Raw genomic sequence first — 19,192 nt, forward strand, 5'->3', positions numbered from 1 at the left:
TCCCTGTAAACTGGCGTCTGTTGTGACCACTTTTCCGGTCGGAAACGACCAAAGAAGACCTCTTTGCAGTACCACCTGACTTTTCCACCACCAAAGTGAACGTTTGACTCTGGTGGGGATCTTTATTTTTGCATCCAAACTCTCTGTCCTGTGGTTCCATGTCCCTAGAAGGAACCTCTGGAGAGTCCTGAAATGCAGCCTTGCCCATTGGATGGCTGGCATGGAAGAAGTTAATGTCCCCAGAGCCGACATAACCTTTCGGACTGAAATCAGTTGATTTGTTTGTAGTGCCGTTATTACCCTTTGGACCTTGATCTTTTTCTCTTCTGGGAGAAAAATCTTTTGCTCCACCGAATCTATCAAATAACCCAGAAACAGTACTTGTTGAGCTGGGATAAAATTTGATTTTTGAACATTCACTATCCACCCTAGTGACTCCAAATGACTGCGTGCTATGTTCGAATCCTCCTGCAACTTTTCCTGGATGGAGCAAAAAAGAGGAGGTCGTCCAGATATGGAATAACCGCAATCCCCTGGAGACGAAGAGGGGCGAGAGCTTCCGCCATTATCTTCGTAAAAATACGGAGGAGCTGACGACAGGCCGAAGGGAAGGGCCCTGAACTGAAGATGTATAATCTCTTTGCCCATATTCACCGCAAACCTCAGGAACTTCTGGGACTGAGGTGCTACAGGAATATGAAGATAAGCATCCCTCAGATCGATTGATGCCATAAAACAATCTTTTGTCAGAATGTTCCTGACAGAGAAAATTGAGTCCATACAAAACTTTTTGTATAGGACTGACTTGTTCAGGGGTTTTAGGTTGAGGATAAGACGGAAGTTTCCGGATGGTTTTCTTATCAGAAAGATGTGTGAATAGAAACCCTGACCCTGTTCTTCTGGGGATACTGGTATCACTACCCTTTGGTGCCTCAGATCCTTTAAAAGGTTCTTCATGGCCAGATCCTTTGTTAGATCCCTTGGTAGGTTTGTTACAAAGAATCTTTCTGGCGGGCGATCCGAAAACTCTATCCTGTAACCTTGGGACAGCATGTCCAAAATATATAGACTTCTTGTCATGCTGGCCCAAAGGGGGAGGAAACTTTGAAGCCTTCCCCCCACTGGTACACACAAGTCATTGCATTTTACCGAAGGCTGCAGGAGGATGGAAAAGGACATTTCCTTTGCCTTTACCCTTCTGTGATGCCCAATTTTTTCTTTTCTCCTGGGGTTTGGTTTGTTCCTGAGCCCTTTGGGAACGAAAAAAACGTTTAACTGGCTTCTTTTTCTTTTTGATGGGAAAAGACTTCTTTTTATCAGCTGTTCTATTTAGAACCGCATCTAAGTCAGGTCCAAAAAGCAAGTCACCCAGGAACGGTATCCCACACAGTTTGTTTTTGGATGCCGCGTCCCCCGGCCAAGTTTTCAACCCTTCTGGCTGAGTTGGCTAGGGCAGCAGATCTAGCTGTCATTTTAATTGATTCCGCTGATGCATCAGATATAAATGCGACAGCGGCAGACAGAGTTGAGAATGAGTCCAAAATTTCTTGTTTTGGTGAGTCTGCTGAGATATGGGCCTTAAGTTGCTCTAACCAGAACTCCATATTCCTGGATACCACCGTAGTCGCCATAGCAGGTTTAAGATTTCCCATGATGGATTGCCAAGCCCTTTTTAATAGCTGGTCCATCCTTTTATCCATGGGATCTCTCAACACCCCCATGTCCTCGAATGCCAGATCTGTTGACCTCGAGACTTGGGAAAACGCAGCATCTAGTTTGGGGTTTTTGTTCCAAACCGCCGCTGGATCTTCATCAAAAGGAAAACCCCTTTTTAAGGCTTTGGGAAAGAAAGGCTTTCTCTCTGGCTCTGTCCACTCTTTCTTAAATCGCTTCAGAAATAACAGAGTGTACTGGGAAATTGCGATTTTTGTGTTCGCTAAGCCCTGCATACATTTTATCATGCAGAGATAACTCCCTTCTTTCCTCCTCCAGACCCAGTGTGGTATAGATTGCTTTTAACAGGCCATCTACCTGTTCTAAAGACAATTTAAACTTTGAAGGTAAATTTTCTCCTTCCTCCCCCTCATCAGAATCCTCAGATTGAGAGGGGGAATGTCCCTCTGGGGTAGGAGATGCCTCAGTCTCCACCGCCGGGACTATAAGTGAGCCTTGAGAGGACTGTGAGGTAGTAGGCTGACTCAGGGATGGGTTTGCTAGTGAAGAGCGAAATGATTGAATAGTCGCATCAAGTTCTTTTTTAACAGATGCAATCAAGTCGCTGCAAGCGGAAGAAGCTTCTTCTTTGACTAGCAAATCAATACAGGCTTGACATAACGTCTTCTTCCATCCTTCAAGTAGCTTGGATTTACATTTTCTTTTTGCCACTGGAACAGAGCTCTTGGCCTGCCATGAGACAAAAGAAGAAACCATCCCAGTGAGACAACCTGTCCTATCCCCAAGGATGCTCACCACAGGTGCACAGTAAGAACTAAACTGCCTTATGTGCCCAGACAGGCCCCTGCCACCGGGGGGGAGAGAGATAGAGAGAGAGAGACCCCACAGTACAAGGAGGACAGTATACAACTGCCCCTTACCTGGGCCTTGCTGATGCCTCTGCCTGTCCCACTCGCTGCCGCCATTGATTCCATCGAGGAGCGCTTGCTGTGTTGTGTGGCTAAAACGCCGGTTCCGGACTCCAATAGCGCCAGTGCGCCAGACCGGAACCGCTAAATAAGCACCAGCCCCATTCCTCCCTTTTCCCTCTGCGATTTCCGGCGGAAATGACGCCGCACGCCTGTTCTGTGGGCGCCGCCCCTTTTCCGGACGCCTCACTTCCAGCGGATGGAGCCCCGCTGCCATCCCCAAGATGGCGGCGGCGCAATAAGCAACAGGCGGTGGACCTGAGAAAAAAATACAGTAAACGGCCACCGCCTGTCTTGCCGCCGCCTAGGAGCGATGCCCACAACAGTCGGACTCACCCTGAGCCCAGTGAAGAGGGAGAGGGAGCCCAGCCAGCAGCACCTTCATCAGCTGTGGAACAGCTCTCATGAGGAAAAAAAAGTATTTGGTGAAAAAACACAGGAAACCTGAGCTCCCAGGACAGCACCTGAGAGCCCTGACTTCCCCACGAAGTGTTCCCTCCGGAGGAAACACAAAAACTGACAATGTGTGGAAAGGAGCCTCCTTTTAAAGTTTGGTGGAAGAGGTGTTTCCTGTTTGCAAGGGGAGGAGTCACTCTCTCAAGTGCTGTCCTGAAAGACGATAAGGGAAAAGATTTTTGAACAAAAGGATACACACAAAAATTCATTGTGGACCAGATTGAAATTGTAGGTAAGATGGAGAGGACAAATATGCTACAGGACAAGAAAAAGTAGGAAACCCAGAAAAACAATCCTCCACTCATTTTGGACTATACTGCCCAACGTAAACAAGTGAAAAAGCTGATTGAACGACATTTAATATATGCCAATCTAAAATACTACTAAAATAAAACAGACTGTAAGAAACATCATTGAACTGCCTCCCAATAGAACATTCACATTTTACACAGCAAAAGGTTTCCATCCCTGTAATTACCGTTATGCGTGCAGACACGCAAAAAAAAAAAAACATAGGTCAAACGCATGGAGTTTACAGGCACAAATACAGGACATACACACCCTATAAAGGATTTTATCAGTTGTAGTACTGAAGGGGTGATATACATTTAGGTCCATATATATTTGGACACAGGCACAATTTTAGTTTTTTTCAGGTACAGTGGGGACGGAAAGTATTCAGACCCCCTTAAATTTTTCACTCTTTGTTATATTGCAGCCATTTGCTAAAATCATTTACGTTCATTTTTTTTTCCTCATTAATGTACACACAGCACCCCATATTGACAGAAAAACACAGAATTGTTGACATTTTTGCAGATTTATTAAAAAAGAAAAACTGAAATATCACATGGCCCTGAGTATTCAGACCCTTTGCTCAGTATTTAGTAGAAGCACCCTTTTGATCTAATACAGCCATGAGTCTTTTTGGGAAAGATGCAACAAGTTTTTCACACCTGGATTTGGGGATCCTCTGCCATTCCTCCTTGCAGATCCTCTCCAGTTCTGTCAGGTTGGATGGTAAACGTTGGTGGACAGCCATTTTTAGGTCTCTCCAGAGATGCTCAATTGGGTTTAATTCAGGGCTCTGGCTGGGCCATTCAAGAACAGAACAGTCACGGAGTTGTTGTGAAGCCACTCCTCGTTATTTTAGCTGTGTGCTTAGGGTCATTGTCTTGGAAGGTAAACCTTCGGCCCAGTCTGAGGTCCTGAGCACTCTGGAGAATGTTTTCATCCAGGATATCCCTGTACTTGGTCGAATTCATCTTCATCCCTCGATTGCAACCAGTCATCCTCTCCCTCCAGCTGAAAAACACCCCCACAGCCTGATGCTGCCACCACCATACTTCACTGTTGGGACTGTATTGGACAGGTGATGAGCAGTGCCTGGTTTTCTCCACACATACCGCTTAGGATTAAAAGGTCTCATCAGACCAAAGAATCTTATTTCTCACTATCTTGGAGTCCTTTCAGGTGTTTTTAGCAAACTCCATGCGGGCTTTCATGTGTCTTGCACTGAGGAGAGGCTTCCGTCGGGCACTCTGCCATAAAGCCCCGACTGGTGAAGGGCTGCAGTGATGGTTGACTTTCTACAACTTTCTCCCACCATTTCTGCATCTCTGGAGCTTAGCCACAGTGATCTTTGGGTTTTTCTTTACCTCTCTCACCAAGGCTCTTCTCCCCCGATAGCTCAATTTGGCTGGACAGCCAGCTCTAGGAAGGGTTCTGGTCGTCCCAAACTTCTTCCATTTAAGGATTATGGAGGCCACTGTGCTCTTAAGGACCTTAAGTGCAGCAGAAATTTTTTTGTAGCCTTGGCCAGATCTGCGCCTTGCCACAATTCTGTCTCTGAGCTGTTCAGGCAGTTCCTTTGACCTCATGATTCTCATTTGCTCTGACATGCACTGTGAGCTGTAAGGTCTTATATAGACAGGTGTGTGGCTTTCCCAATCAGTATAATCAAACAGAGCTGGACTCAGATGAAGGTGTAGAACCATCTCAAGTATGATCAGAATAAACGGACAGCACCTGAGTTAAATATATGAGTGTCACAGCAAAGGGTCTGAATACTTAGGACCATGTGATATTTCAGTTTTTCTTTTTTAATAAATCTGCAAAAATGTCAACAATTCTGTGTTTTTCTGTCAATATGGGGTGCTGTGTGTACATTAATGAGGAAAAAAAATGAACTTAAATGATTTTAGCAAATGGCTGCAATATAACAAAGAGTGAAAAATTTAAGGGGGTCTGAATACTTTCCGTCCCCACTGTATGAAAAAAGGAGTGACAAACGGCCTCTGGAAAAAAATTGATAGGGACGAACTCTAACCCTTAACGGTACTTATAGTCATTATTATGGCTGCTCTGTGTCCCGTAATGTACGATAAAGAAAGGAACCTGTTAGGACACTTTTATTCATGTACTTTATGAAATGGATTGCACAATATTTTTGCACCTTATGTATGTATTTTTGTATGCACTTTAATGATTTTATTTGGTGATCATCATAGGTTATGTTATTATTTTATTTGCTAATTCGCTGATTTTTTGAGTTTGCGCAACACCATTTTTATATACATTTACAGTTAGCATACTTACCTTACCCCCACCTTCTGCACTGCTAGACATTTGGCCCTCCCACTTGGAGTGTAAGCTCTAATGAGCAGGGCCCTCTGATTCTTCCTATATTGAATTGTATTGTAACTGTTCTGTCTGCCCTTATGTTGTAAAGCTCTGTGCAAACTGCTAATAATTATAATAACAACAACAACGACAACAGTGTCACTGTCCCTTCTACAAGAAATGCAGACCAAGCTAAATCCTGCAATAACACACTCCCATCCATTGTAAGGGCATCTCCTGGTGATATTTTGGGTGCTCTATTTTCCCTACGATATAGCCAGAAGAGGTGCGATGTCATCCCTGCCTAGGCACTGGTGGACGAAATGAGATTATTATAAACCCTCACTTTTTTCTTTACATTGTACATTTTACACCTACTTATAATAGGCGATTTGTGCAGGAGGAAGGGGCCTGGACAGAGTGTATTCAAAAACTGATGCTAATTAAATGATTAGACGACTGATTAAAAACGTCAACCAAAACACAGCAGCAATCTAAACAGGATGTACCCTTTAGTTAGCATTTGAGGATCCTTTATTAGGTTAGAAGAGCAAAAGTCTACAAAAATGCAAATACAGTATGCAAACTACCATACATGTGTAAAAGGCCAACATTTTCTTCTCGACTGTTAACCTCCCTGGGGGTATGATTATTTCGGATTTTAGGTGCTGAAAGCGGTACAATTATTTTGCATGGAAATTTGGTGTTTTATCTTGTAGGTCTGTAATTCTTAACAATAACACACTTGAATCTGTCTACCAAGAGTCTAGTAGATATCCCGGGTATGCTGAAGTTTGAAACATAAAAACATAAATTATAATATAATAAATAAATATAAATAATTCAAAAAAATAATATAATAATAATAATAATAATAATAAAATAAATTTCCCCACGATTCACTATCGCTTAATTCTGCAAGTGTTCTAATTTACTTAATAATGATATTTGAAGCGCTTCACAATGTGCATGAAAATGAATATATAAGAATAAATATAAATAGTCAAATAAATCCAGCGGTGAGTAAAAATTCCTATAAAATCCAGCAATCAAAATAGTGTAAAATTTTAAAAAATTAGTGACACCAAATGTGTAAAAAATTCACATAAAAATAAATATATAGGGATGTATTCAGAAGGTTCAATTATACAGGTGTAGAATCCTGATTGGTATAGAGCTTTTGATCACTAGCAAAGCTGTTTAAAAACACTTGCTTAATTAAGGTGCTCATTGATAGTACCAATGTGTTTTTTGCTTCTATTCACAACCAATGTGAGAATCATAAACAGGCAGATAAGAGAAAAAAACAATCATTGTGCAATAGTTAGGATACCAAGGTACACAGGCAAACTTCAATCCACTCACGTGTGCCTTATAATGATAAGGCATATGCAGGTTTTACTATAGCAGTCAGCCGCCTTAGACAGGAGCAGATTCAGTGCAGTACACTGTGTGAAACTGCTGATCTGCACAGAGCTTCCTTGGCTCCTCCCACACGTTACATCACAGTCACGTGACTTTTTCAAGGAATCCTTGAATCCTTGAAAAAGGATGAGCACCTTAATTAAGCAAGTGTTTTTAAACAGCTTTGCTAGTGATCAAAAGCTCTATACCAATCAGGATTCTACACCTGTATAATTGAACCTTCTGAATACATCCCTATATATTTATTTTTATGTGGATTTTTTATGTGAATTTTTTACACATTTGGTGTCACTAATTTTTTATAATTTTACACTATTTTGATTGCTGGATTTTATAGGAATTTTTACTCACCGCTGGATTTATTTGACTATTTATATTTATTCTTATATATTCATTTTCATGCACATTGTGAAGCGCTTCAAATATCATTATTTATTCTTTTTAAGTGACTCTGAAAACACTCTCTTTTGATAGCAGCCTCACTTGGTTTTATGTGTAATTATCAGCTATTTAGCATCACAGCGCTTTGTGTTTTATATATATTTGTTCTAATTTACTATCGCTGTTTTCTAGCTGGTCTAAAACCACTTTTGATGTAAAGGGACACTTTTTGGTTGCTATGGACAATCTCCAGTTTCCAGGCAGAAAGAACAGTATATATAATATAAAATTGCATGCAGGGCATTGGACAAAGCACTGGGGACAAAAGGGATGTGAAATAATTTTATACAGTACTGTAATCTGTAAGATCACAGTACTGTATGTGTTATGATTTTTACATTTTTGAATTTTTCTGATTTTGCCGCCAGGCTCCGCCCCTCGTGCATTTCAACGCTCGCAGGGAACGGAGCCTAGCACAGAGAGGCTTCGGAGGAGGACAGAGCCCGCAGACACCGCAGGGGGACATCGCAGGATCCTGGGGACAAGGTAAGTAACACCGCACCAGGATCCTGCAATGTAATCCCGAGTGTGGCTCGGGGTTACCGCTAATGGTGCTGAAATTTAACCCCGAGAAACACTCGGAAAAACCATCAGAGAGGTTAAACACAGCTCTGATCAGAAACACAACCTCAAATAATCGTTTTAATAACAATTTGGCACATCTACAGCTTCATGTACACGGGACGTTTTTACAACCTCTCATGAACGATTTAACTTGACAGATAGTAACCCACGTTTAAAACGTCCGTTTTGCCGCGTTTACCCGCATTTGAGTTTAGAAGTGTTTAAAAAAAAATGTTTTTTTTTACTTTCTTTTTCAAAATAGCCAAAAATGAAAAACGCCTGTGAATGAAGCGGGGCTAAACGTGGTAACTCGCGTTTGGAGCTTGAAATGCCTCTAAACTCAGCTTCTGAACCCATTGTTTGCGTTCCAAAAAGAGCCTAAAAACTCAACTGCCTAGAGATGACTATAAACGATCCTGTGTACATGTACTGATAAGATAACATAGAGGAGAGTTCAGGAGCATTGAAAAAAAATGCCCAACTGTTCCTAAACATCCGTTTACCAGCAGCAGTGTACATGAGGCATACTGGTTTTCTTTAAAAAAAAAATTATGTTTGCGTGGTCATTTCATAGGCAAGAAAGGCATTTGCTTATATTTTCTTTCAGAGCAAAACAAAATCTTCTCTTCAAGCCCAGTTGTGCTCAATTTACTACCAGAAGAAATATACAAGGCTCCTATTTTCTATAAACATGGGAAATGACAGTGAAGTGCTGCTAGAGCCTTATGCCGCGTACACACGGTCGGACTTTACGGCGGACTTTGCCCGGCGGATTTTTCGACGTACTTTCCGACGGACTTTGTGAATGAACGGACTTGCCTACACACAATCCACCAAAGTCCGTCGAATTCGTACGTGATGACGTACGACCGGACTAAAACAAGGAAGTTCATAGCCAGTAGCCAATAGCTGCCCTAGCGTGCCTTTTTGTCCGTCGAACTAGCATACAGACGAGCGGACTTTTCGACCGGACTCGATTTCAACGGATACATTTTAAACAAGTTTAAAATCTAAGTCCGTCCAACTTTTGAGAAAACAAAGTCCGCTGGAGCCCACACACATCGAATTGTCCGACGAAATCCAGTCCGCCGGGCAAAGTCCGCCGTAAAGTCCGCTCGTGTGTACGCGGCATTAGATTTAACAAAATGGAAAAAAAAAAAAAAAAAAAAGAGAGAAAAATATTGCAATAACTGATAGAAACCAGACAGCAAACCTGTGGACAAGTAAAATGTAAGAGCCCTTGCACACTGGGGCGGTTTGCAGGCGCTATTGCGCTAATAATAGCGCCTGCAAACCGCCCCGAAAGTGCCGCTGCTTTCATTCCAGTGTGAAAGCCCGAGGGCTTGCACACTGGAGAGATGCGCTGGCAGGACGGTAAAAAAAGTCCTGCCAGCAGCATCTTCGGAGCGGTGTGTATACCGCTCCCTTACCGCTCCTGCCCATTGAAATCAATGGGACGGCGCGGCTATACCGCCGGCAAAGCGCCTCTGCAGAGGCGCTTTGCGGTGGTATTTAACCCTTTCTCGGCCGCTAGCGGGGGGTAAAACCGACCCGCTAGCAGCCGCATACCGACGGTAAAACGCCGCTAATAATAGCAGCGTTTTACCGCCGACGCCGCCCCCCGCCCCAGTGTGCAAGGGCTCTAACTTGTAAAATGTAACTGCAACTTATTTTCCTTAGCGTGCACCTCAAGGTGCTTGTACGTGGTTTTTAAACTCTTCCAGAGTGACCTGGGACCCCATTAAACCAGAGGTTCCAGGCCCAGCTTTTTAACATGTGGATCTGGTGTGCCCCCTCCCAAGCCTTACTATTAGCTAGTAAAGCTACCCATCACTGGATAAGTGGAGGGTATTTGTTTTTTACTATATTTTAAGAGATACGCATGCAACAAATACAAGCATTCAGTGAGCTAGCAATGTATTCCAGCAAAAATTTCACTTTCTTTACCTTCAAAGCTGACTCCACCTTACTGACCTTGGGTCATGTGGCGCCCATATTTAAGCTGTAACATGAAGCATAGTCTGAGACCACAGCCCCCCACCCTCAAACCGCCATCCTCCCTCCACTGACAGAATCGAAGGGTTTTTCTCCCTGCCATCTCCTGTGAAATTTAAACTTGGAGTGGCTTAAAAGAGAAATATGAGAATAGCAATAAAAAAAAAAAAAGTTCTGCTCACCTAGATGGCTATAGTACTGATCCCAGCTGCAGCTGTCCCCCGCTGGCTCTACCTCAAGAACTGAGCGATCAAACACCACTGATCACTCATTTCTCCCTACCCAGCTCTGAGCAGATAACCATGACTGTCAGTCAGCAGCTCTCTGCTCTGCCCCATCAGCAATGGAGTGCTGGGTTCTGCAGGGGGCAGCAGGGGCTGGCTCAGGCTCTCAGCACATCACTGAGAGGCTGAGCCAGCTACTGGTCCAGGCTCCTGGGTGGAACCCAACTGTAAAGTCGGGATCTTTCCAGAGCCTGGACTGGCTTAGCTTTAGCCTGATGTTGGCTAAAAAACATAGGAGAAGTACAGACAAAATAGCTTTGGCTATACTTTTCCTTTAACAGCCCTGTCATTCGTTCACAGAGAATTATAAATGAAAAGCCTACAATTCTCATTGCCATTGCGGCAAAGAGACTCTAAGTTCCCAATGGAGCAGAAGTGCAGTGAGGTCACTGCACTTGTAGTCCAAGTTCATTGATACTTCCTACGTTCTTGGTATGGACCTGAGCTGGAGGAAGAGTCTGGAGGAGCCAGAGCCCTGCATCCGCAATCCAGCAATTGGAGTTACAAAGCTTTCCAGGCTCAAATGCAGACAAATAATACATGCACATTTTAGCTTCTTGTAATATGGGAGTATATGCATTGTATTTAAAAAAAAAAAAAAAATGAATACTCCTTTAATCAGCATTATCTGTAATCTCTGACATTCATTCCAAATGAAACAGTTGGGAGTTTAGTTCCTGGAGTCTGTGCTAGGCAGCTATTTATTTCTGTTTCCCTATGTTACCAATCATATTCTAACCTCCACCACAGGTTTGAAAGCCCGAGGGCTATCACACTGGAGAGACAGGAAAGGCTCATTACAGGCGCTATTTTTAGCACTGTAGGGCCTCACTGTAGGCTACTTTCACACTGGGGTGGTGCCGTGGTTAGCGATAAAGCGCCGCTAGTTTTAGCGGCGCTTTTTGGAAGCTAGCGGGGCACATTTAACCCCCGCTAGCGGCCGAATAAAGGGTTAAAAGTGCCCGTGTTGCAGCGCTGCCCCATTCATTTCAATGGGCAGGGCGTTTTGGGAGCGGTGTATACACTGCTCCCGCACTGCCCCAAAGATTCTGCTTGCAGGACGTTTTTTCCCCATCCTGCAAGCGGACCCCCCCCCCAGTGTAAAGCACTTGGGCTTTCACATTGGGGAGGCAATTTTCAGGCGCTTTATCTGCACTATTTTTAGTGCTAAAATGCCTGAAAAGCGCCCCAGTGTGAAAGTACCCACAATTACCTATGATGCTGATTATTAGTAAAAAATTACAACCACCAACCAGTATTGGTCTTATAAAGTGAACAAGGGAAAGAACAATTATGATTTGCCAAGTCTCATTTATTTTGTCTGTAAACTATAATTATTTACCAGTATTTATTTAGATTGTAAACTTGTATTTGTTTACAATTGCCTCCACTGTATCTTGCTTTTGTTGGAAATATTTTACTATAAAATGAATGATATTGCTGAGATACATCAGTGATATTTATCATTTTTTCAGAGCTATAGAAGACCTTTATATTGATTATAATATAGTACATTGATTGGGGTTATCGTACATTGTACCACATCATTGCCATTTGCATTTCATTATTGAATCTTCACATGGCTATTATTAGGAAGCAATCAGGTGGGTTTTTTTTTTTTTTTCCGAAAAAAAGATCTGTGAAACTACTAACCCCAATAGAGTATAGCTATAGAATATATGCATATTAGGAAAGTCACATGGTGGTAAAACAACATAAAACAGTAAAGTAGTCCGCAGCCATCAGCCGCAGTCACTGCTCTGAGTGGATAATATTTAGAAACGTTGCTACCACAGGTCCTAATAAATATTGCATGCATTAGCTCTGATGGTTTCTCTTACCTGTGAGCAGCTTTTGGTGATCGTGACGGGTCCGGTCTTTGTGCAAGCTTTAGCCACTGTCCATTCTGCTGGATATAATCTGCACTGGGCTCTGGGAAGAAAAAATGAATCATTGAATGCACGGCAAACATGATGGATCCCAGACTCATCTGAGACTCTCTGCGAACTGAAGTTTTATTTTAGCATGAGAGCTCCACCTACTTATCACACTGGCTGATTCCAATGTGCCAGCAGTAAACAGTGTCTGCTGCAAGGTAATTAGAGGGAAAAAAAACTTGAATAACCATTTGTTTATTTGTGCTGTGTGGATCTTTGTATGCATTCTAATTACAAGGTCTTTGTTCAATTCACAAAAATCCCAACAAGGATAGAAAATGCAGTATCATGGTTTGCCCTTTCCCTTAGGCTGGTCATAGACGGTTTGGATCTCGGCTGCCTCCTGCAGAACCGGACGAGATTTCAACCATTAATGGGCAGGCTGAATGTACCAAGTTGATCAATCAATAAACTTGGGTACAACCAGCCTATCAGATTTTCTCCTACCATTTTCTCCCGGCGGGGACGGCTGCCGGACAGGCTGTTGTACACACTAGGCAAATTTTTCTGTTGAACCAGCCGACATTCGATCTGTGTGTACCAGCCTTTACACAGTCAGGTTTGGATAGTTTGGCCTGCATGTTAATCTGGAAATATAAAAAAAAAAACGTTTTTACATATTTTTACAGCTGGCATTTTTGGCTTCAGGCGTTTTTTTCTGCAGCCATTAAACTCCCCAGATGTTATCATATGTGTTCATGCACACTTTTATCAGCATCTTTTTGGCAGTGGCAATTTCTGGCTGGAAAAAAAACCCCAAAACCAATGGGGGTTTTCAGTTGTAAAAACACTCTAATGCCCCGTACACACGAGCGGAATTTCCGTCAGAAAAATCTTGGATGGTTTTTCGGACAGAATTCCGCTCAAGCTTGGCTTGCATACACACGGACACACAAAAGTTCTCTGAACTTTTGACCGTCAAGAACATGGTGACGTACAACACTACAATGAGCCAAGAAAATGAAGTTCAATGCTTCCGAGCATGCTTCAAATTGTTTCCCAGCATGCGTGATTATTTTGCGCATCCGAATTGAATACAGACGAACGCATTTTCGGATATGAACTTTTTCCAACCAAAAAAATAGAGAACATGCTCTCAATCTTTTGATGGCTGGAATTCTGCGAGCAAAAGTCCGATGGAGCATACACATGGTCGCAATTTCCAACCAAAAGCTCTCATCGGACTCTCATCGGACTTTTGCTGGCGGAATTTCTGATTGTGTGTACGGGGCATTACTCTGGAAAAAACGCTAAAAAACCCGGCTATTCAGCGTTTATAAACTATAAGTATTTGTAGGAGTATAGTTTTGCTAATAAAAGCTAAAAAACACTACTGCAAAACTCATTCTACAGCCAACGCTACTGGAATTTTTATAACATCCAGGCTCTCCACAGGAATAGAGATTCTTCTGCAAGAAAAGACTTCTGGAACTGCGGCTATGCGGCTACCAGCTAACAGATCCTGGATATAAGTCAGGGAGGTTATTTAAAGGGGTTGTAAAGGTATTTTTTTTTTAAATAACAACTTGCCTCCACTGTGCAACTCATTTTGCACAGAGTGGCCCCGAACCTGGTCTTCTGGGGTCCCTCTGTGGCTGTCTCAGCTCCTCCCCACAAGAACTAAACACCTTCATGAGAGCTCTCTCGCATGGTGGTTAGTTCTTGTGGGCGCGCTCCCGTGATACAGCCTGACTAATATTCCTATCGCACACATTCCCGGCAAAAATGGCAATTGCTCCTTCCTTTGTGATGTGACTTCTTTTCATTAAAACCTTTTGGACGAATAACTGCTGATCCATGGTGTGCTGGCGAATATGTACGTTCCCGTGATACAGCTGGCGGCAATAGCCGCCGACTGTATCACTCAGCCCCCACGCGCTGCGTCATTGGATGTGATTGACAGCAGCGCAAGCCAATGGCTGCGCTGCTTTCAATCCATCCACTCTAGCCAATCAACGGCCAGGCTGAGCAGCGAAGAGGAAATCGGGGCGAGCGCAGCAGGTGAACGGGCTCTGGTAAGTATAATGGGGAGGCCGGTATTGTCGGATGTTTTTTCACCTTAATGCATACGATGCATTAAGCTGAAAAAATGTGAACCTTTACAACCCCTTTAAAGGATAACAACCTTAAAGTGTTACTAAACCCACAACAGTATAATCTGTTTGTATATGTGGCATAGCATGCTTGTTATACTTACTGTGGAACTTAAGGGGTTAATTCTCGCATTGTGTAAACAGGCTGTTTTATCCTGTATGTATAGAACCTTCGCTCCTGCACTGTATATCTGGGGAAAGCCAGCAGGCAGAGTAGCCAACCTGCACATGCTCAGTTGTGTCTTTTATGCTGGGGAGAACAGTTACTTGTTCTCAGAGATAGCCAGGTCACATGATATTGACATCACACATGTGAGCGTGTATACAGGCTGAAGTGGAAATCTCCTCCTACCTGAACTCTCAGCAATAGAGAAACTGTGCAGTTTATCACTGACCTGGTATACAGATCATCCAAAAAGGTATATAGTGGCAATATTTTAATGTTGAAAGAAGATTTATAAGCTGTGGGCACATTAACCATTTTCATATTACTGGGTTTAGTAACACTTTAAAGTAAAGCCGACCATAGATGGATCGAATCTCAGTCAGTTCAGCAGGAACTGGCCGAAATTCGATCCATCTATGGCTAGGTTGGTTGTACTGAAGCCTTTCCAGTTAAAATAAGAAACTTATTCCGGCTATAGATGCATTCAAATTTGTATGGTTCAACAGGGACTGGGTACAACAGGGACTGGCTACAACAGGGGCTGGCTACATTTCGATCCATCTATGGGCAGGCTTGTTGCACAAAAGTGAATCTCTTGATCTTTTCTGTGCTCGATCAGTGCCGCTGGCTATAGCTGGTGGTGGCGATGAGTGTATTCTGACAGCAGGGAAGTCTCCCCACTGTCAAAATACAATAGCTCACGGGGAGGGATTCTCCCATCCACCTCGAATGTGAGGATGGGGGAAAGCGATCAGTTTTCTTTTGTTCAACCCGCTGGTTGAACAATAGAAAATTAATCATGCTTTAGGGAGGCCGAAGTCTTTTAATCGTTTTTTTAAACACAGAATTGGAATGCGATTAGCTAAATAATCCTTTCAGTGAGCATTAATGTTTTTACAACCTAATTTCTCTGTATAATCTGTAATTATACTTAGGGGTGGCTATATTTACTTATTACATAAGCAAACTCTGCTTCCTACCTGCCTTTTTACGAAAATCGGCTGTTGCTGGAGCCCACTAATGGTGTGAAATACGAACGAAAATTCTTAGATAAGATTTTCTAAAGAAAATTCTTTCGAAATTTGACCCATGTATGGCCTGCCTTAGGCTGGGGGGCAAGTCCAGTCAAGTGGCCTATTGAACCAACCAATTGAAGCAAGTAGTGAAGGACTACAAGTCCTTCAGGTCCCATCATGAACCCCTGAGATCTAAGGATGTGACCCCCTTAGATCATTAGATCTCACTGGTTCACGCTGTGATCTGTAGTTCTTCACTAGTTGGGTGGGGGACGGGATGGGGGTGTGTGACACATCTTGAGTCCTGAGGGGTTCATGCTGGGACCTGTAGTCCTTCACTTTTGGGGAGTCACATCCAATACAAGTCCCAGCATAAACCCGAGATCTAAGAATGTGACCCTCTCCCAGCTAGTGATGGACTACAAGTCCCACCATGAACCCCTGAGATCAAAGGATGTGATCCCCTTAGATCTCACAGGTTAATGCTGTGACCTGTAGTCCATCACTAGCTGGGGGGGGGGGGGGGACACATCCTCATCTCTGAGGGGTTCATGCTGGGACCTGTAGTCCTTTACTTTTGGAGGGTCACATCCCCTCCAAAAGTAGTATATGGACACGCTAGGGTAATATACGGACAGGCTAGGGTAGTATACAGACAGGCTAGGGTAGTATACGGATGGGGCTAGCGTAGTATATGGACAGACTAGGGTAGTATACAGACAGGCTAGGGGAGTATACAGATGGGGCTGGCGTAGTATACAGACAGGCTAGGGGAGTATACAGATGGGGCTGGCGTAGTATACAGACAGGCTAGGGTAGTAAGCAGACAGGCTAGAGTAGTAAGCAGACACTGGTGTGGCTCATATTCTACATATAAGAATAAACACACAGTTCCATGTGGGACTGTCACATCAGTCAGGTGACTGCTTCCCCCAATCAGGTCCCCTCAGCCCTATGACCCCCAGTACAGAGCCCAGATACTTCTCACTTCTGCTCCCACCACCTCCCCTCCAGCCTATTCCCCCAGATAGGTCCCACTCACTTTCCGTGGAGGAGGCAGCATCCCGGTGGCTTCTTCGCTCTGTACAGCACAGACCGGCGCCTACTTTGCATATAGGTAGCGCCGGTGTCTTGCCGAGAAAGTTCCCCCGGCGGATAAGAACCCCCCTGTACTGAGCAGGTGCAGCGCTTGCGCAGTACCAACGACTAGGGAGCCGCCGAAAATAGCCGAACCTGAAAACCTTCAATCAGCTGTACACGGCGCCTGCGCCCTGGGTCCAGGTTCAAGCCCCACCATCCAAGTGGACCTAGAGGGAGAATAAAAAAGTGCCGAGCAAAGCGAGGCCGTGCCCGAAGCGTGGCGAGCGAAGCGTGGTGAGCGAAGCGAGCCCGCGAGGGGCCCTCTTACAGGCGCCGTGTACAGCTGATTTACAACTATTCGGCTTCGGCTATTTCCGCCGGCTCGTACTGCGCAAACGCTGCGCCTGCACAGTACAGGGGGGTCCTTATCCGCCGAGGGGAACTTTCTCGGCAGAACACCGGCCCTGACTGTGGCAGCGGAGCTGCTGCTGTGGCGGCCTTTTCTGGGGAGCATCAGATTGGCCCGGGGAAAACTGCCACCCTGCCCCCCTGCCCAGTCCGCCCCTGTGTGTGGGAATAAAGGTCCACACAATACTGAAGGGAAGAAGAGGTCCCTCGCTCATCACAAGACTAGAAAGAAGATCTGAGGTTGTGCTTTATGCCAGCCATTCTCAACCTTTCCAACAGAGGAACCCTTTAAATTACTTTACGGTCTCAGGGAACCCCTGCTAAAACTGGCTATATTTACAACTTATAATATATTAGTGTGATGGTAAGTGGGAAGAATGCTCCTTACACTTTTGGTCATTAGAAAGGATTACCCACTTATACATACACTATATTACCAAAAGCATTGGGACGCCTGCCTTTACACACACATGAACTTTAATGGCATCCCAGTCTTAGTCCGTAGGGTACAATATTGCGTTGGCCAACCCTTTGCAGCTCTAAAAGCTTTAACTCTTCTGGGAAGGCTGTCCACAAGGTTTAGGAGTGTGTCTATGGGAATGTTTGCCCATTCTTCCAGAAGCGCATTTATGAGGTGAGGTGCTGATGTTGGACGAGAAGGCCTGGCTCGCAATCGCTGCTCTAATTCATCCCAAAGGTGTTCTGTCGGGTTATGGTCAGGACTCTGTGCAGGCCAGTCAAGTTCCTCCACCCCAAACTTGCTCATCCATGTCTTTATGGACTTTGCTTTGTGCACTGGTCCAAATCATTTGGTGGAGGGGGGATTATGGTGTGGGGTTGTTTTGCAGGGGTTGGACTTGGCCCTTAGTTCCAGTGAAGGGAACTCAGCATACCAAGACATTTTGGACAATTCCATGCTTCCAACTTTGTGAGAACAGTTTGCGGATGGCCCCTTCCTGTTCCAACATGACTGTGTACCAGTGCACAAAGCAAGGTCCATGAAGACATGGATGAGCGAGTTTGGGGTGAAGGAACGTGACTGGCCTGCACAGAGTCCTGACCTCAACCCGATAGAACACCTTTGGGATGAATTAGAGCAGAGACTGCGAGCCAGGCCTTCTCGTCCACATCAGTGCCTGACCTCACAACTGCACTTCTGGAAGAATAGTCAAACATTCCTATAGACCACTCTCCTAAACCTTGTGGACACCCTTCCCAGAAGTGTTGAAGCTGTTATAGCTGCAGGGTGGGCCAACTCAATATTGAACTCTACGGACTAAGACTGGGATCCCATTAAAGTTCATGTGTGTGTAAAGGCAGGTGTCACAATACTTTTGGTAATATAAATACAATATAGCTTTGTTCAGATCAGATACAATTTATGGATTTGAAGGAAGCATTTTTTTTCGTTTCGTGTGCATGAACAACAGAGTAACCATACGGGTTTGATATTTTTCTCTCTGGGGCTCCACTCCTGCCCCAGTTTTTGTGATTTTTTTTTGTGAATAAATCCACTTGCATTGAAAACAAGTGAAAGTATTTTTTTCATTTAAGCTATGTTCACAGTGTCCAGCTGTGGTTTGCAGTATGGAGTCCGGTGCGGTTTTGTTCACTGGTTCAGGTGCAAAATAGCACAAGACTCTTTTTTAAAATGGACTGCAGCCACCCTGGACATGTGTGAGCCGGCTCAATTGGAAGCCGGTCCAGCTCGTGTTATGTGAATCGGATGCAGTTAAAACGTACCCGATTTGCATATATGTGAACCAAGCCTTAAACGCAACTTTCCGTTTTTGGATATCGTTTTTTTTGTTGTTTTGTACCTTTTTTTGTTCTCTCCAGGTGGACTTCCGTTCTATCTCACCACGTCGAGGTACTTCATTTTGGCCGCTCCCCCCCCCCCCGCTGCTTTTTGGGACCTATGTGTCTCCCAGGACTTTTTGGGACCCACAACGGGACCTTTAAGAAAGCGCAGCATGACTTGTGCATGCGCAGTAGGATATTGGCTGTAAAGCCTGAAGGCTTCACTGCCGGTTTCCCTTAGTTGCAATGCCGGCGCCTGCACC

The 19,192-nt window shown here is 44.2% G+C and overlaps 1 protein-coding gene across 3 annotated transcripts in view; it reads right to left on the reverse strand.

Annotated features, from left to right (window-relative positions):
* The window catches only part of INPP5B (inositol polyphosphate-5-phosphatase B), a 170,192-nt gene that overhangs the window by 54,916 nt on the left and 96,084 nt on the right, over positions 1-19,192 (reverse strand). For all 3 annotated transcript variants that reach the window (XM_073615509.1, XM_073615512.1, XM_073615511.1), the window contains one exon: positions 12,271-12,361. In XM_073615509.1, coding sequence (XP_073471610.1) covers positions 12,271-12,361 — 91 coding nt within the window. The remainder of the gene's footprint in view (positions 1-12,270; positions 12,362-19,192) is intronic.

This window comes from Aquarana catesbeiana, linkage group LG02 (genome assembly GCF_042186555.1).
Source record: "Aquarana catesbeiana isolate 2022-GZ linkage group LG02, ASM4218655v1, whole genome shotgun sequence".
NCBI lineage: Eukaryota > Metazoa > Chordata > Amphibia > Anura > Ranidae > Aquarana > Aquarana catesbeiana.